We start from the raw sequence: 20022 nt of genomic DNA on the forward strand, positions 1-20022 counted from the left end.
GAGTGGTGGCAGGGGGCTTCCTTTCCCTGGAAATGGCTGGGCTGCCTGCAGCTGCATTCAGATCCTCATAAAGAGCAATACACTCAATAACGGACATGAATGTTTCGCCAGGCACAGTTACTCCAGCATAGATCATCAGTGGTCACGTGTATGCTGATGATTCAAAGGTGATCATATCCTAGCCAGTGGGTGTCACTTGTGAATAGGATCCCTCTGCAGTCAAATTCATTTGCCGCTTGCTAAACTCCAGAATGTTTTTTTAATAACTGTAGAACCTTTCCCTTTTCAAAAGTGGTTGCTTCTGTTGCCAAGGAAATGTCCTTTTGGTCCAGTGTTTCGGGCATGGTCACACATGGTGCCTAAGCACACTGAGGAGCAGAAAAGCGCCTGGAAAAGAGACGTATCACTGGCAGATCTTGAGACACGCTCGCATACGTTCAGGGTTTGAAAATATTCGGTGCTAGGATTTGTTTGTCCAGATGGTGGCGACGTTGCATTAAAAAGTGAGAATTTCGATTTCGTCATTTAATAGGATCTTAGGCGTTCTCTCCCACCTTCTGCAAAACTGCCTCAGACGATATTCAGACATTGTATACGAAGTATCAGTTAGGTATATTTGCTCATGTTAAAAGCCTTTTTAAAAAGGCGTCGTTCTGGTTTATATCATTGTACTCATTGCTTGGTTTTGCATTTTCCTGGGAGATGTTGGAGGTTCTTCTTGCTTACTTCCAAGCAGCCTTGCAAAATAATGATGATGATGATGATAATAATAATAATAATAATAATAATAATAATAATAATAATACTAGAAAGATCACCTCAACCCTTTTATACCCAGTTGATCACAGCACTCTCTGCAGGCACCATCTTATTGGGGGGTCCATTCTGCACAATGTAGGAATCAAGCCTTTGCTGTAGTGGCCCAGCTCCCTTCAATTCCTTCCCCATGAATAGTAGACTGGCACCCTCTCTGTTGCCTTTCCAGCTTCCTCTTTCAACAATCCTTTTAAGTTGAGATTTGCATACATTTTTATTGTTTTATCACTTCCTGTTTGCCACCCTGAGCTCTTATATCCTCTTTTGCAGGATATAAACATAATAAATAAAATAAAATAAAACATACCTACATATTTTTTTACTTCCACCTTTCTTGTTGCAAAAGACATCAGAGGCAGCTAACAGTAACCGTAGTTGTGATACAAAGCAGTTAGCTTTCAATTACATAAAAAGATACCTGCAGATTCATGGTCGTATTGATTAAAATTTCTCTGCCTGTGGATTTTTCACGCCTGCGAAATTTCAAATTGATAAGGAAAAACATTTAAAAATGTGCTCAATAAACTGGATAAAAAATCTGATTTTCTGCTTGTACCAGATTAGCCGCATTCCATTAGGAATTTAAGCTCTTCTTACCTCAAGCAAAGGTTACACATTTAAAGTGCAAAGGTTTCCATTTTTAATATCTCGTACTCCCATTTCTAAAATATCCTTTCAGTCTTTATTTTCCTGTTTCTCTCAAGCCGTTTTTGTTACAAGGCTCAGAGGATCTTGCAAACTGATTGTGCAGAACACTTTAAAATTCGTAAAATGGTTCATAAAATGGTTTGCTAAAACTGAAGAATTATATGTATATTCAGGGCTTTTTAAAGGGGGGGGGGGGCCTTCTCTTCACCTGCTCACCCTCCGCTGCCACCCAGCTGCACCAATCGCCTCTGGAGCACACCCTCGGGCGACGTGCCACCGTGCCATGACTATGGGGTGCCAGAACTCACCAAAGAGGTGGCAAAACTCAGTGAGTTCCAGCCCGGGGGGGGGGGGGGGGGGGAGCCCTGAGTAAAACCCAGAGTGCATGCAGTCTGTTAGATTGTTGCCAAAAAGAGAGGAAACTTTTAAATCATGAGTAGGCAAACTAAGGCTCGGGGGGCCAGATCTGGCCCAATCGCCTTCTAAATCCGGCCTGCGGGTGGTCCAGGAATAACCGTGTTTTTACATGGGTAGAATGTGCCCTTTTATTTAAAATGCATCTCTGGGTTATTTGTGGGGCCTGCCTGGTATTTTTACATGAGTGGGATGTGTGCTTTTATTTAAATTGCATCTCTGGGTTATTTGTGGGGCATAGGAATTCGTTCATATTTCCCCCCCAAAAAATATAGTCCGGCCCCCCACAAGGTCTGAGGGACCCCTGTTTGCTGACCCCTGTTTTAAATTCTTGGGTTGGTTGGTTTGCAAAGACGAAAGCTAGATAAGCCTTCTGCAGTTGCAGGTGTTGGACAACTCATCTGTCCCAGCCAGCACGGTCCATGGTCAGGAATGATGGGAGCTGTAGCCCAACAAGATCTGAAGGGTACCACATTTGCGACAGTACAAAAGAATGTTCCTCCTGTGAGCCTTTGGTTGTCTTCCTTTTGTTACAAATGGTAGTGTGCTGTTACACAGACATCCTACCTTTTTCTCCAAGGAGCTCAAGGGGGTGTACCTCGTTCCTCCACTCCTTATTTAACTCCTCCCCCCTAACAACCCTGTGAGGTTGTTTAGGCAGTCACTTGCCCAAGGCCACCCAGTGAATTTCATGGCTGAGTGGGGGATTTGAATCCTAGTCTCTCCCAGGTCCTAGTCCGGTACTCTAATTACTACACCATGCTGGTGGCTCTCTTGGAAAAGGGCTGGGATAGTTCCTTTCAGGTGCACAGAATACATGAACTGGCACGCTGTAGAGAATGAGATAGAATTTAAGCCCCCCCCCCCATGTTCACTCAAATGCCTGAAGAGGTGTAGACAGACACTTATTTGCATTGGCCACTTGCCATTGCAATTTCAATTTCAGCACAAACTACAAATATGTGTAACAAAATAGGAAATTCTTTCCAGTAGCACCTTAGAGACCAACTGAGTTTGTTCTTGGTATGAGCTTTCATGTGCATGCACATGAAAGCTCATACCAAGAACAAACTCAGTTGGTCTCTAAGGTGCTACTGGAAAGAATTTCCTATTTTGTTTCGACTATGGCAGACCAACACGGCTACCCACCTGTAACTATAAATATGTGTAAACACAACAAAGCAAGAGGAAACTGCCAAACTACATTAAAACACCTACTATTGTAATTTGTGCGCTCTGCAGATAAAATTGCCACACTCAATTAAAATTTATTACAATTTGACATCCAGAGCATCACTGCGGTCCTTATTTTAATGGCAGCTGCTTATAAAAATTGCGGTCTTTGCTATCACTGGCGTGTCTTGATCTGCAAAGAGAAAAGGGCTTCTGGGTTCTCTGTATCCATATATGAAAATTCAGTCCTTGCCAAGTCTTTCTAGTTAATAGTGCCATCTTGTGATGAAAGATGCAGACACACCTTCCATTAAAAACATACAATTTGTTTCTAAAGTGAATTTCTGTCACTGTTTCTTTTCTAGCAAAAATCAAATCAAATCACCTTATCTCCTTTTCCTCCACCTTTTGAATTTCCATCTGTTTAAAATAGCAAATGCTTTGGCAAATTCCTCTCTTCTGTTATCTGTTAATTAGAGGGTCATTAAAAAGAAAACCCTTGTAGAATTATATTTGTCTGTTCCCTGAATTGGAAAAAAGCTAATTATTTCATACTCATAAGATATTATTTAAAGCACCCTTTGCCAAGCTGGTGCCCTCCAGATGTTTTGTGTGACACCTCCCAATAACCCTCTGCAGGCAGATGTAGTCCAAAATATCTGGAGGGCCCCAGCCTGGCAAAGGGCTGATCTAAAGGCAATTAAATCAAAGCAGCCATTGACTTAGGTCGCTTGAGCTATTATAGATAGCAGTGGGATACTGTCTGTTGTGCAGCTGCCAGCTGGAAGAAAAACCCTAGACATGCCCCTGGGTTGCAGAGAGAGGGTGCTCCTGGCTAATGTGTGGGTTGCCAGGAAAGTTTTAAGTAGTTCTGCACATGCCCTGCAACCAGAAGAGGGCTTCATTCAGAACAGAAGAAGAGCCTGCAGGATCAGGCCCATGGCTCATCTATTCTCACAGTGGCCAACCAGATGCCTCCATGGGAGACCTGCAAACAAGACCTGATCAGAAAGCGCTCTCCCCTCCTTCGGAAGCATTGCTACCTCCAACTGTGGAGGCAGAGCACAGCTGTCATGGCTATTAGCTATCTAGTAGCCCTTTCCTCCAGGAATTTCTCCAATCCTCTTATAATGCCATCCTCACGGCCTCCTGTGGAAGTGAGTTCCATGGTTTAACAATGCACTGCAGGAAGGAAGTACTTTCTTTTATCTGCCCCGAATTTCCCCATATCTCAGCTTTGTTGGATGCCCGCCAGTTCTAGTATTATGAGAGAGGGAGAAAATATATATACCTCTGTCCTGTTGCCTCTTACTGGCCTTACTACTAAAATGTTCTCTGCTCACTTTGTCCGTGCCAGGCATAATTTTATAAACTTCTGACACAGTTCCTGGGATGGCTCTCATGTGGATGAAAGGGAAGAGGTGGGTTGCGAGGCAAAGATCACGACTGTCTCCCGAGACCTTGGAGAGGGGCTGTGAGTCAGAGGCAGCCGTACAGCACAGGGTGCTCTGATGGCCTGACTCAGACTTCAGCATTGCATTTCTCCCTGGGCCAGTAAAACGGCTTCCCAGAGCTTTGCCTACTTCCCTGGTATTAAAAATTAACTACCAGTGGCCTTGGAGCAGCAAAAGAATGCAGACAGGGAACAGAATTTTGACTGTGCCTGCAGGGCCTGATTCTGCAAACTGACCAGAAGACAGTCAAAGAGCCCCCAGCCCCAGCCCCCCTCTCTCACACACACCCAGAGTCTGTGCTATTTCCATTCCAGTGGTCATTGTAAGAACTACTGCTTAACTTTAGGAACCGGTGCTAGAGTTGCCTTATTTTCTTCTCCCTTCCCATCTATTTTTCCTTTAGTGCTGTGACTTTTCCCCTCTGAGAAGCATTTCTGCTGATTAGTGGGGTGAAAGAATACTGCAGTTGCATGAGTCAGTGCAGTTAGTTGCTTGACAATGGTCACTTGAATGTATGAAATCCAGACAGAAATGTGATATTGTCTCACCTTTCCCCTGGATCTAGTTGTTGGAGTCATAAGAACTGGAGGGTCGTCTAATTCAACCCACTCACAACCCACTGTTACTGCATCGCCGATAGGCGATCATCCACCCACTGTTCAAAAACCAAGGAGAGTCTATCAGTTTCCAAGTGAGAACAGCTCTTGGAAGTCCTTCCTAATTTCATTTCTTGTGGTTTAAAAATACTGGTTCTGGCCCTACAAAACCTTGGAGAAGCAGATAACAAATTTGTTCCATCAGGGATGGGAGCAACCACCCTATGAGGAAAGGTTGCAAAGTGGTTGGGGAAATGTTTGCCTCCCTCTTTCATAACATGGGAACTCAGGTTACAGGTGGGTAGCCGTGTTGGTCTGCCATAGTCGAAACAAAATAGAAAATTCTTTCCAGTAGCACCTTAGAGACCAACTGAGTTTGTTCTTGGTATGAGCTTTCGTGTGCATGCACACTTCTGTGCATGCACACGAAAGCTCTGAAGAAGTGTGCATGCACACGAAAGCTCATACCAAGAACAAACTCAGTTGGTCTCTAAGGTGCTACTGGAAAGAATTTTCTATTATGGGAACTCAGGGAACATTAAAGCTGAATGCTAGAAGATTCAGGACAAATAAAGGAAAGCCCTTCTTCATGCAGCACATAGTTAAACTGTGGAACTCCCTCCCACAGGAGGCAGTGATGGCCACCAGCTTAGATGGCTGTTAAAGAGGATTGCACAGATTCATAGAGGAGGAGGCTTTCAGTGGCTACAAGCCATGGTGGCTAAGCTCTGCCTCCAGAGTGGGAGGCAGCAATGCTTCGGAGTGCCAGTTGCTGCAAACCACAGGCAGGGAGAGTGCCCTTGTGCTCGGTTCCTGCTTGCCAGTTTCCCAGAGGGATCTGGTTGGCCACTATAAGAACAGGATGCTGGACCAGATGGGCCACTGGCCTGATCCAGCAGGTTCTTCTTATGTTCCTTCGTGTTCTGGCACTCTCTCAGGCTTCCAAGTCTCTGAGCCTGGGCTCTCTGTCAGAGATGGTGGCAGCTGGAATGCTGTAGGGCCTGACAATCCTGGCTCGGCCTTGCCTGACCCCACATAGTTCCCTTGAGGGAGATCCAGATCCTCCTCCGATCAGGGCTCCTGCAGCAGAGACTTGGCATCGCCAGCTGTGTCTCTGCCAGAGTTTGGTGACGTGGGTGTGCCTTCTCGCTGGAAGGAGCAGGCACCAAGACAACCTCCTCTGAGAGCAGGAAACCTCTCTGTGCCTCTGCACTGGGAGCAAATGCAGAGGCCGTGCCCAGAGTGATCTACCCCCAGCGGAGTCTGACTGAACTGAAGCGGGTTCAGAACTGTCTCGTGCAGAGATGCAGCAGTCAGACTCCTCCCATCGCGCGTCCTTTGGCTTTGTAGGCACTTGTAATTACTTCCCAGTTCGCGAGTGACTGAGCCTGGGGGGGGGGGGGCTGACTTGGTCAGCACCCAAGGAGCTAGAACCATAGTAGCACTGAATTGTAGTTGGAAGGGACTCAAAGGGACATCTAGTCCAGCCCCCTCCAATGCAGGAAATCACAGCTGCCGCTGCACATCAGCCAGGCCTCTCGGGATTGACTTCAAGCTGTTGGAAAGCTGGCTCATACTAAGGTGCTTGTGTGAAAAAAGCCAGTACAACTTCCCCAACTGGCTGGAGGTGTCCTTGGCTTGTGAGGGCTGCATCCCCCGGCATCTGGGTCGCACTTTGGACCATCTGTGGGAAAGCTGGACCATTGTGAGTCCAGTCTTGACATTGCTTCCCAAGGGCCTGGGCCATGTGGATCCTTCCTTAGCTGGCAAAGTTAAGCAACGGCATTGAAGTCGTCCTCTGCGGGCAAAGAGAGCTTATGCACTGTTTTAAGAAAATGCAATCAGCTGCTCCATGTGCTGTCCGATGCCGGCTGCCTTACTCACTGAGACAAAACGGGAGGCACACTGACCTTGCCTGTACATGCGGTGGGCGTGGCGCTATTTACAGTAAAAGTCCATACATACTCCAAAGGCTGACTTTTGCCCTACTTCTTTTAATCGCCGCTTGTTTGATCAGCACACTGGGAACGACGTGTCCCCACCTGGTGCAGGGAGTTGGGCACGAGAGACCCAGGGAGGAAGGAGGATGGGCCTGGCCAGTACTGGGAGTCTTAAGAAATCTGTTTGATACAAGATCACCAGCTGGCCTTATAGAATCATAGAACCGTAGAGATGGATGGGATCCCCAAGGGTCATCTAGCCCAACCCCCTGCAATGCAGGAATCACAGCTCAAGGATCCCTGGCAGGTGGCCATCCAGCCTCTGCTTGGATGAAGGTAGTTCACCACCTTCTCAGGGAGTCCATTCCACTGTTGGAACAGCTCTCCTCGTATGAGAGGAGAAGAGAATAAGCCACTGTTCTCGTCAGAAGTCACTGGTAGCCCTACTGTTGTTCAAACAAATTTAGCTCCTGAAGTATAATAGGGAGGGAAATCCATTTCAGTCTGGATTTAAGAGACTCTAAGCCAGGCATAGGCAAACTCCGGCCGTCCAAATGTTTGGGTCTACAATTCCCATCATCCCTGATCACTTGTCTTATTAGCTAGGGATGATGGGAATTGTAGTCCCAAACATCTGGATGGCCGGAGTTTGTCTATGTCTGCTCTAAGCTGTCAACAGAGTCCACTTGAGCCATCCTCCTGAAGGCCAGCACACAATGACTTTAAGATGCCAGATTTTTTTTAAAAGAAAAAACTTTATTTAAATTCAAGCTTTACATTTTCAAAAGATTACATAAAAGATTACATAAACAAAACACACATCATACCCCACATTTACCTTCACTACCTTTCCCCCCACCCTCACTAGTTCCCCTCCCCCCCCACTATTGCTTCTCAACCTTCCCATTACAGCATTTATATCTATCCTTATTCCATCTGCATGTCCTTGTATCTATCATTTTCCTTTATCCCAATTATTTGAGCCGTTACCATTCTACCATTTTGACCAGTCTGAATGCATACAATGCATACAAATCTGGCATCTTCTGCAGATTGGCAGAAGATGCCAGATTTGTATGCATTCAGACTGGTCTGTTGCTTGCAGGCAGGCAGCCAGTGGTGGCAGATCTCACCTTGGGGGATGAGCAGACAAATGAGCCTCTGGTGTTGTTGGGGGCCTGTAATAGTGGATATGGGGACAGAGCTGGCATCCGAGTGCTTTGCAGGGTCTGCTACTGGGAATATGGGAAACTGTCTTATGCTGAATCCAACGGTTGGTCCACGTAGCTCAGTATTGTCTACACTGACTGGCAGCAACTTTCTGGGATTTCAAATGGGGGGTCATTCCCATCTGTTCTGAAGGTGCTGGGAATTAAACCTGTGACCTTCTGCATGTAAAGCAGATTCTCTGCCATTGAGCTGCAATTGGACCTTTCGTGTCATCGGCCCAGGCCTTTGTTAGGAATCAGCTTGTCTTTCTTCCTTCAATTTCTGCAGCAGGTTCCTCCAAGGAGTTCAGGGTGACTGACCAGGCTCCTGCTCCCATTTTATTCTTACAACCTTCCTGGGAAGTCGGTTAGGCTGAGGGACGAGTAAAACTGGCAGAACTGACACTATTACAGGTGTCACATAGCCCTCGTTCTGCATTTGCAAGAACTTGATTTTCATTGTGGCAGCCCCTACACTTTGGAACTCCCTGCCTATTGATATCAGGCAGGTGCCTTCAATGTAACTGTTTGGGCGCCTGCTCAAAACATTCTTGTGTAGACAAGCCTTTCTTATTGATAATGTTATCTTTTTTGCAAAGTACTTTGAGAAGTTTTTTTTTATCAATCAAGCAATGTAGAAATCTTATTTAAAAAATAAATAATTTTGATGATGGGGCAGATCGCCTAGTACCTGGAGATGAACTTTCAGGTGCTGCTGAACCTTGAATCCAGGTCCAAGTTGAGCTTAGGGGGTGGGGGAGGGAGACTTCCTGTCCTTAATGCCCTTTTCTCCCAGGTGCTAAACTTCTCTCTTCCCTACAGCCTCTTTGATATGGGAGGAGAGTACTATTGCTATGGCTCAGACATCACCTGCACATTTCCAGCAAATGGGAAGTTCACCCCTGACCAGCGGGCGATCTACGAAGCTGTGCTGAAGTCAAACCGGGCTGTGCTAAGCGCCGTCAAGCCAGGTAAGAAGAAGGGGGGGGGGGGAAATACATCAACAGGACAGAAGGAGCCTCCGTGGAGGTCGCCCTGCCAGAGGCTTCTGTGTGATGCTTAGCCCTTGTGGTTTGGTATGGGCTGGCCATGCTTCACACTGTGGCCCCAGATTGAGGAAATGGGCTGCCCGCTTTGTGCCACTGCTAGCAGACAGACAATCCCCTCTGCATATCCCCTGCCTTCCATTAATCAGGAATCTTTTCACTTCTTCCCCCCACTGCTTAAAATCTGCGGCAGATTTGCTTAGCTCTGCTGCGATTGAGTGATGCTGCTTTAAACAGTCACACCTTCCCCCAAATAATTCTGGGAGCTGTAGTTTGTTGAGGGTGCTGAGAATTGTTAGGAGACCTTTATTCCCCTCCCCAGATCTACATTCCCAGAATGGTTTAACAGTAATAGAATTGGAGAATTGGAAGGGGCCCTAGAGTCCACCGCAGGCTTCCTCAAACTTGGCCCTCCAGATGTTTTTGGCCTACAACTCCCATGATCCCTAGCTAGCAGGACCAGTGGTCAGGGATGACGGGAATTGTAGTCTCAAAACATCTGGAGGGCCGAGGTTGAGGAAGCCTGGTCCACCGCCTTCCAAGGCAGTCGGTTCCACTGTCAAACAGCTCTTGCTGCCAGAAAGTTCTTCCTGATGTCTAGTGTGAAACTCCTTTCCTTTAACTTGAATCCATCGATTTGGATCCTGCCCTCTGGAGCAGCAGAGAACAAGCTTGCTCCACCTTCCAGGTGAGAGCCCTTTGGATATTTGCAGATGGCTCTCATGTCTCCTTTCAGTCTCCTCTTTTTCAGACTCTTTCCCCTCCCTAGCATCAATTGTTCTTCCTAGGGAACTCTGGGGAATAGTAGCTCTGGGGAGTGGAGTAACAACTCCTAACAACTCTCAGCACCTTTTACAAACTACAGCTCCCAGGATTCTTTGGGGGACGCCCTGAGTGTTTAAAGTGTTGTCGAAGCACTTTAAATGTCTGGTGTGGATGTGGCATGGAATGCCACCAATAACGACTACAGGTAGGTAGCCGTGTTGGTCTGCCATAGTCAAAACAAAATAAAATAAAAAATTCCTTCCAGTAGCACCTTAGAGACCAAGAATAAACTTAGTTGGTCTCTAAGGTGCTACTGGAAGGAATTTTTTATTTTGTTTTGTTTTGACCAATAACTACTGTTATTATTATTATTTTTAAAAAATTAGAGTGCCTTTTAGACATTCCACCTAGAGGTCAGCCTGTCAGTGTCAGACTGAGGAACCCTGGCCTGTGGTAAAGGATTCTGAGACACATTTTTACCTCTGCTATTGGAGGCAGTATGCCTCTTAATTCCAGTTGGCGGGAATGGCAAGTTGGGAGGGGGTCCTTGCAGTCAGATCCAGCTTGCAGGCTTCCTATAGGGGGTATCTGGCCTGCTGCTATCACAACAGGATGCTGGACTAGATGGGCCATTGGCCTGATCCACCAAGGCAGTTCTCTGTGATCTTATACCAGGTTACAGGCAAGGCCTCCTTGTGGCTCTTCAACAAACAGCCTTTCCCCCACCTGGCTCCCTCCACATGTTTTGGACTACAACTGCCACCAGCCAGGCCAGCCACATGGGAGTTGTAGTGATCTTTCAGTTACTCTGCTAGCCTTTGTTTAATTAATTTTTTTTTAATCTGACGAGCAGGATAAAAACGTGTCAAATAAATTAGGAATGAAGTACTTGGCGGAAGGTGGGTTTGCATCTCATCCTCGCCCTTCCCCACCCATATGTACCATTTTTTAATGCACATTATAATCCCATTCTTCTTGCTTTGCGGTTTCCTATTGTATCAAACCAGATCTCCCAGTAAGAGAGCATTGACACCTCCCTCCTCCCCCCCCCAAACACCGCCCACGTTCCAATTAAAAGCTATTTTGTCTCACAAACGCCTCCTGAGGAAAGGAGCGATCGGAGCCAACTTGGCAACAGGTTGCCTCTCCCTATCTCTCCTCCATTTATTTATAGCCTCGTGTGCCCCAAAGTCCCAGCTGAACTGACATGGCACTTGGACGCTCGCTGGGCAAAAGGCGGCTGTTGCGCTGATGGATGCTGTTTGCTTCCACAAAGTATGAAAAAATGTAGAAGGGCTTCCAAATATGCTCAGATGTCGTTGCTGGTTTTTTCCACCCAGCCAGCAATTTTATTATATATATTTTTAAATTGTGTTACTGGCAGCTGCGCATCTAGAGAAACAGATTGTCAAAAAGAGTTTCATGGCCAGGTTTGCGCATGGTGCTCAGTGCATCGCCTGGAAGCAGTACACTGGCATGGGAGAGTGGTGGGGTTTCATAAGGCCACAGTGGGTGGGTGGGGGTTGGTAGGGAATCCCCACCTTTACCTCTCCAGCTCCAGTTCCAATTAGAATTGCGATTCCTCCTTCCATGTGCTGATAATAGGACTGGACAAGTTCATGGAGGAGGGAAGACAATCAGTGGCTATTATTCAGAGGCAGCAGTGCTTCTGAATGCTTTTGTGCTCGGTTACTGCTTGCTAGTTTCCCACTGAGGCATCCAAGTTTGCAAATTGTTTGTGAGAAGGCAGTCCCTGCTCTTGGGCTTACAATAGGAAAGGCGCAGCACAAAAGGGGGGGGAGGTTTAGGAGGGAGGAGGAAAGCAAGTAAACTCTGCACTATTTCGTAGCACATTGTTGCTGGCCAGCTGGATTGGAAAGATTCCAAGGAGACGAGGAGTCAGACGTTGCAGAGTTGATGGAGAGGCTCTGCAGTCCTTTCTCTCTCTTCCTGTACTCTGACAGAAAGGATGACAGTTGAGGGAGGAGCCTTCTGGAGTTGGTATTTTAGCAGAGTCAGTGGCAGGGCCCCTGCAGTACCACCTTTCTCCTTCTCCTGCAGCCTGAAAGTCATGATCGAAATCTGCCTTCACTGTGCTAGCCCTCTGTAATGCTAAATGGCTTCTGATGCTGTAATCTCTTTGCTAACTAATCCATATTCCTGTGTCAAATACAGTTACCTTGTTTGCCCAAGGCTACGGTCAGTGTTGTGGCAGTCAAGCAGCCCTTGTTACAGCCGCAAAGAGAGAGAGAGAGAGAGAGAGCTGGGTGGGGAGATGGTAGAAGGTGTGTCATGTCCAGGTTCATCGTGCTTCCACAGATGCCCAGGAAGAAGCAGTGGAACCATAGTGAGCCATGCTCATTGGGTGAGAAGGTCATCCATTGGTTCACTGACCTACATCGCACAGTATCTCATTTGGCAGTGAATTAAGAATGAAGCAGACGCCTCATCAGCAGATTTCCCCTTAGGATAGACGTCTCATGCGACAGCGGTCCAAAGTCCAAGGGTTCTCCAATCAGGCTATGTAAACCTGGCCCTCCAGTGGCTGACAGCTGGCTGGCTGATGAACTTCCCAGTATTGGGGAGCAGGTTGCATTTTCCAAGGTTCCAGGTGGGTCGGGGGATGGATCTATATGCAGCCCAGTGTAGAGCAATTCACCAAAACCTGAGGAGTGTTTCACCAATGTGAGACAGTGTGGTGTAGTGGTTAGAGCAGCCTTTTCCAACCGGACTAAGGATTTGCCTCTGCTGCCTCTGACCATCTCAGGTGCCCTATGCAAAGTGGGGAATGGGGGGGGGAGCAAACGCCTGACCACACCACCCTCTGGAGCCTGTCCTGTTTCAAAGGAGTATCTGCAGATGATTCCTTTAGTCATCGGGAATGCAGGCAGTTAAGAAGATTTTTCCTTGTGAGAGTATCCTGTGCCTTGGGAGAAGGGGATTAGTCTTATAAGGGGTCTAAAATTGCTTCTCTAATTAAAGCTGAATATTCCTGAGCTGCATGCAAAAATAATGAAGAGTTTTCTCTGACTTTAGGACCCTGAACCTTTTAATTTAGAGGGGTGGGTGGGTTTGGTGGGAAGGATGAAAAATCTTACATCTCTCAGAGCATAATATATTAATGCGTCTCTGAGCACCTCCTTAATGAAAATGGGTAGCCAGTAAAAGGAAAGGAGATGTGCAACTTTTGCAAAGTCTTTTTGGCCTCAGCTTAACTTTTAATGTGACGTCAGAGCCTCTCATGTAAAAAGCTGGTGTTAATTAGACCCTCTTCTGAATTCTTCTCAAGTTCTGCTTTGCAAAGTTTTTTTTGGGGGGGGGCGGACTCTCAAGGAACTCTGCTTTTCCAGGGTGATGCCAGCTCCAGACACTGGGATTCTTTGGTGCTGAAATTGATAGTATGATCAAAGTGCAACTTCATTTTGTCAAGATCAAAGCAAACTGAGCCAGAGTTGGGCCAGCTTCCTCATTTCTTAGCATTGTGTGATAGATGGGAGCTTAATGAGATAGATTTTTTTTTAAAAAAACCCTTTCCTTTTAGCCAAATTACTAGTACATGTGAAAAGGATCTAGGGGTCTTAGTAGACCACAAGCTTAGCATGAGTCAACAGTGTGATGCAGCAGCATAAAAACATTATTGCAGTTCTAGGCTGCATCAATGGATTTCTAGTGTCCAGTTCTAGGGAAGTAATAGCGCCACTCTATTCTGCCTTGGTCAGACCAGACCTGGAGTCCTGTGTCCATTTCTGGGCACCACAGTTTAAGATGGATATTGGCAAGCTGGTACATGTACACAGGAGGGTGACCAAGATGATAAAGGGCCTGGAAACCAAGCCTTATGAGGAACAGCCGAGGGAATTTGGGTATGTTTAGCCTGGTAAAGAGGAGACTGGAGTTTTTTAAACAGAGGTTGGGCTGTCAAATATTATTTAGCTGTGATTCCTGCATTGGCAGGGGGTTGGACTAGATGACCCTTGGGTGCATCCCAACTCTACAAGTCTATGATTCTGCGATTCCCAAAGGTATGTGGCTTTGGGGGGCGCCTCTGCCTCTCTGCATAATAGGAGTAGACAGAGCCTCCCATCTCAGATGAAGTCATTGCCCTGCAGTCTTCATTCTCAGGTGCTCCCTTTATTTGATAAAACCATTCATATATTGCTATTCTTAAATAAAAAAAAGTCAGAGCAGTTTACAACAGCTGTACGATAAACTACACAACAAAACAAATGTGAAAATCAGAAATCAACTAACTTTAAACAGTTTAAAGGACTAACTTGGAATACGGGGAACTCTCCTTCCTTTGAGGTTTTTAAACAGAGGTTGGATGGCCATCTGTCAAGGATTCTTTAGCTGCGATTCCTGCATTGCAGAGGGTTGGACTAGATGACCCTTGTGGACATTTCAGCTCTGTGATTCTGTGACTGTTGAATAGCTATGTTGCCCACACCATGTGCCGAAAAAAGGATAATCTGTTACTGGCCTTTATTCCAGAGAGGTAGGAAAAGGGTAATTTTTTTATTGGTGCTGAGCTAGGGGAGTGTTCCTCCCTTCTGATCATTTTCAGCACATAGTGTGTGTGTTTCTTTTTTAAAAAAGTTAATATAATTCAGACAAGATATGCCCCCACCCCCCAAAGCTGTCTCCCCCACTGAGCGGGGTAAAGCAAATGTAAACTGGGAGGGCCTCTTGGATGCAAAAACTGCTGACTTGTACACGAGTGTGCCAAATCCAAACAAGGAAAGCGTTAGCTGCTAAACCTTCACCCCAGTTACCTTAGTTTGGCAAACGGTCCTGTTGGGAGTGACTCAACCCCCCGCAGTGGAAAAAAAGGGAGCAGCGTGACGGCAGCCAGTGCGAAATATGCCTCTGTGTGCGCAAGGCTGTGCATTGCCCGCCACCAAGGGAACAATGTGCTCTGTGTCACCACAGCTTATTTAAAAGTAGTCCACCAGCAGATTTCGGAGTGCCTTTGTGGGATAAATATCACAGTTCTTGAGGTTTTGGTGAAATGGTCAGTCAGCCAAATGAAGTTTGCTGGGGAAGGGGGAAGGGTGTCGGCTGCTGGAGGGGCTTTAGTCAAGAGGGAAAGAGATGGGCAGGCAGCCAAAACTGCAGGTAATCCAAGCTGCTGACTGCAGAGAAAGGAAGCTTGCAGGTATGGATATTTTGTTACACATCTGCACTGCATGCCAGTCAAAAGTCTTCCTGCCACTTGGCAGGATGATGTTCTGGGGTGAAGGACCTCAACCCAGGGACATTTGGGGGAATCTGAATGGCCTCAGGGAGATGGAGAGCGAATAGGGAGGAATGGAAGGTGGACCCATTAGTGTTGATAGCCTTTGCCAACCTGGTAGACTCCAGATATTTTGGACTATAGCTCCCATCAGCCTCACCTGGCATTGCTGTGCTCCCATTAGCCCCAACATCATACATAGAGCTCTGCTGGCTGGGGCTGATGGGAGTTGCAATCCAAAACATTTGCCATATCATTTTTATTGGTTTTATAACAATACAATAATAAAATCCATCACATTATCTTTTCAACTCTTAGCATTTTGGCTTTTTAAGGCCATGACTTTCAACAAACCCTCCTTATGATATTCTAACATTCATTACTAATATCTATACTTCACAAATCAATCACTGCTTAAAATGATCACACTTAAATTTGTCACTAAAATTTCATATTACAATGACATTCCTTCTTTAATCTACAAAGCTCGCAGTCCTACCAACGTATTCAATTCAGTTCAGTGCAATTGTCCTTCAAATAATCTGCAGACGTAGTCCAATCTTTGATGAACTTCTGGTCCCACTGTTCTCATATTCTTCCTGTCATTTTGTCCAGTTCTGCATACTCCATTAGTTTCAGTGTCCACTCTTCCTTTGTCGGTATTTCTTCTTGTTTCCATTTTTGTGTGATTAAAATTCTCACTGCAGTTACAGCATATTGGAAAAGTTTAACATCTTGCTTTTTAATGTCTGTACCTATAATTTCCAATAGAAAAGATTCTGGTTTTTTAGCAAATGTATATTTCAACATTTTCTTAATTTCATTATATATCATATCCCCAAATCCTTTCACCTTCTTACATTCCCACCACGTATGATAAAAGGTACCTTCTTTTTCCTTACATTTCCAACATTTATTCTCAACCTTATAAAGTTTCGCTAATTTAACCAGTGTAATGTACCACCTATACATCATCTTCAAGACATTTTATTTTAACGCATTACAAAGCACCACAAAGACTGTGAAGGTGCTGTTGCATTAATTAGCTGTTCGTGTGGGACGTCTTAAAGCATTAGTGAGGAACTCTTTGGCCCTCTTGGGACCCCAACTCCCATCAGCTCCGGCCAGCAGGGATGATAGGAGTTGTAGTTCAGCAACATCTGGAGGGCCAAAAATTCCCCACCTTTGCTCTAAAAGCAAAGGCATCTGGTATCTCTTTTACTTTAAAGGGGAAAATGTTAAATGTCTTTATTTCCCATTTTTCTTGTTTGTTTGTTTGTTTGTTTGTTTGCTGACTAACATTTCTTTATTCTTTAAAGCATCATTTGTATTAAAATGGAAACTCTGCCCTTGGGTGGGTGCACTTCTGCTGCTGTGTCTCTCTCCCCCCCCCCCCCGATTTTCTATTTAAAAGAGGGGGAGAAGCATTTAATAATAGTTAATGGCAGCCATTTTTCTCTGCTCCCCTCAAGGAGTCTCCTGGCCTGATATGCACCGTCTGGCAGACCGAATCCATCTGGAAGAGCTCACAAAAATTGGCATCCTCCGAGGCAACGTTGATGACATGGTGAAGGTTCATCTGGGTGCGTTATTTATGCCCCACGGGCTTGGACACCTCCTTGGGATCGACGTGCATGATGTGGGAGGCTACCCAGAGGTCAGTATCAGAGCGTCTCCAAGGGTGCCAGTTAAGTCACCAGGATTGCAAAAGGGGAATCAAAAGATCTGGAAACGATCAAGTCGGCATGCCTCTGCCCCCCTTCTTCCACGTGTCCCGCCACCTCCAAACAGCTGTGTGTGTTTACTTGTTTATGCAAACATCCATAGTGCTTTGCCAGCCTGTTTTCGGGCTTTCAAATCCTATTGTAGAAGCCGCAAACTAAAGCATGAGCAACAACAACAAATTAATTGCAGAACTTGCCGAAATGGCAACCCAAGCAAGGCAGGAAAGTCAGATCACTATTTCTCCAGGGATGGAGAATAGTCTTTCAGCTCAAGAGCCAAGCGCCACCTTCTGGGCAGCCTCCTCAGAGCCAGAGGCAAAAGTGGACAGAGGAACAAATGTCAATTCTGCCTTTGTAGATCAAGCTAGTTTCTGCACAATGTGTACCCAGCTCTGTCCTCCACCCAGGCAAGCAAAAGCAAGGGTTCAAGGACACCACCAGGCAAAAAAGCACATAGGGAGGGTGCAAATGGGTGCAGGAGATGCGCCAAAGGTCAGGCGGAGAGGCCTGGAGGGCCACACTTACCTGTCAAGGGCCTATGGTTTTTACAATCTCTGTTCTGAAGCCTTGCTAGGAAGGGTCATATTCTCGCAAGTGTTTTGAAGGAAGAGAGTCAGCCAGATGGGCTTCCCAGAGGAGGAATTCCCAAAGACGTAACTACCTGCTTCCACGTACCAAGGCATATGTGAGATTGCAGACATTAGACCTGAAGAAGTGGCCTTTTCCATGCACCTGGGCCCCCTCCTAGGTCCTCTTCAAGGGCTTTGCCAGTTGCCTCCCTTCGTTACACACACACACACACACACACACACATTCTGCCCTGCTTTCTTAAGAGAATGAAGTCAGCGGAAGACAAGCCAACTGATTCTGGGGCAGGGGGAGCAGTAATTGCATTCCCTCCTTCTGGACCCTTCTGGGGATCCTGCCTGTGCATTGGCCCAGCCCGGCCATCATATCCAGTTAGTAGAAATTGATCGTTCATCACTGGGGGACACTTACGAGCGATGGACCCAAGAGAACCTGGATGTTTTTGGTTTTGTGTCCCAAGCATCTTCGGGTTTATTTTTCAGATTAAAAAAGGCTGGTGGCCCAGGGGTGCAGCCGCTAATTTAATTCTTTCCGGGTCATGGACTTCATTAATCCACAAGATTACATTAGGCACTTTAAACTCTTCAATGTATTCCTGGGTGGGATGGTGCTGGGAGCCCAAAGGGCAGTGAGGAAATTAGACATGCTCCTTCTCATTCTCACTGGGCATTTCCCACCACCTCTGTTCATCCAAACCAGGCATCACCAAACTTCGGCCCTCCAGATGTTTTGGACTACAATTCCCATCATCCCTGACCACTGGTCCTGTTAGCTAGGGATCATGGGAGTTGTAGGCCAAAACATCTGGAGGGCTGCAGTTTGGGGATGCCTGATCCAAGCAGTTCAGGCCTTGGATGTGTGTGTGTCAAACAGTCGCAGCTAGTTTTTCTTTGTTAATTTTTTTGGAACGTTTTAAGTGGGAAAAGAAATGCTATTCTGCCCGGTAAAGAAGCACGGCAGACTGTGTCTGAACACAGTGGTCCAATTTAACCATATCAGCGTGAATGTGTATTTATTTCATTTGTATCCCACCTTTCCCTCCAAGTTGCTCAGGGTGGAGTAAATAGTTCTCCGTTCCCCGTTTCATCCTCACAACAACCCTGCGAGGGAGGTTAGGCAAAGAGACAGCAACTGGCCCAAGGTCACCCAATGAGCTTCATGGCTGAGTTTTGAACCCTGCTCTCCCAGGTTCTGGTCAAACACTCTAACCATTATGCTGCACTTTTCTAGGGTGTGGAACGCATTGACCTTCCGGGGCTGCGGAGCCTGCGCACTGCCCGCCTCCTTGTCCAAGGCATGGTGCTGACGGTGGAGCCTGGCATCTACTTCATCGACCACCTCTTGGACCAGGCCCTGGCTGACCCTGCCCAGGCTTGCTTCTTCAATAACGAAGTTCTGTCACGCTTTCGGGGTTTTGGCGGGGTGAGTCACTTGCTTTTAGTGCCTCTTAGGGCAGAGACCTCTGCCGTTGGGTGTCTTGCCTCGCGTGGAGAGGGAACTTGCAGCCTTAGGTACAGTGCAAAGCTTACAGCAGTCCTTCAAGCTAATCCTTAGGCTGCCATTGTGCCCACATCACAGACAGGGAACCCGAGATAGAAAGTGGGTTTTCAAAAATGTATGTCCGAGGTGCGATTTGAACCAGGGGTGTCTGGATTCATAGCTCAGCTTCTTAGCCGCTGGGCTTTGCTGGGCATCTGAATGGATCAGTTACTCAGTATGTTTTCCTCCCGACGCAAGCAACTGTTGTAGCAGAATCTCTCATTCCTAGACCTCCCATAGCAAGAGATTTTCAACATCACGGGCACCAGTTTCATGGACGAAGTGCCTTTGGCCCATTGTGTCCCAAATAGCAGAGTTTCTTCTGCAATTAAGGTTCAAAGTAAATTTTACTTTAATTGCGTGGTTAGCAACCATAGAAGGGGAGTGAAAAAAGAAAACATGTCAGGATGAGGGGGGAGTCATCCAGACCACAACCCATCCCCCCTCGGTGGCAATCCTGGTGGTGGGGGGGAATGTGGGAGCCTCCCCCACAAACCAGTTAGCCACCCCTTCCTTCACCTTAGGTTACAGGGTCAGCCAAAGGGGACCCTCCATTGTGAAAAACCTAATATACGTACAGGGAGGCCCATGTGGAGATGGATGAACCTTCAAGTTGCCCATGATCCTAAGCAATGAAGGACTTTAAAGGTACTGTGACTGGTACTTTGAATTGGACCCATTTTCTTAAGGAATTCAGCAATTTGTGCCAAACTCTGGGAAACATCCAAGAGTTGGTAACTCAATTATATTCAGAATGGAAGAGCCCTTTCCTCATTTTGTGCAGCCTTGGTACTTTCTGGGAGCAGAATGTAGTGTTGCGGGGATGCGGTGGACCTGGAAGAAATGAGCCCACATAGAAGGAAATCCCCCCCCCCCCA

General features: G+C 46.5%; 1 protein-coding gene across 1 annotated transcript in view; it reads left to right on the forward strand.

The window, feature by feature from the left end:
• The window catches only part of PEPD (peptidase D), a 151441-nt gene that overhangs the window by 128211 nt on the left and 3208 nt on the right, over window positions 1-20022 (forward strand). The window contains exons 12-14 of the mRNA XM_033158674.1: window positions 9072-9220; window positions 16766-16950; window positions 18836-19027. Of these exons, the coding sequence (XP_033014565.1) occupies window positions 9072-9220; window positions 16766-16950; window positions 18836-19027 (526 nt within the window). The remainder of the gene's footprint in view (window positions 1-9071; window positions 9221-16765; window positions 16951-18835; window positions 19028-20022) is intronic.

This window comes from Lacerta agilis, chromosome 8, assembly GCF_009819535.1.
Source record: "Lacerta agilis isolate rLacAgi1 chromosome 8, rLacAgi1.pri, whole genome shotgun sequence".
Taxonomy (NCBI): domain Eukaryota; kingdom Metazoa; phylum Chordata; class Lepidosauria; order Squamata; family Lacertidae; genus Lacerta; species Lacerta agilis.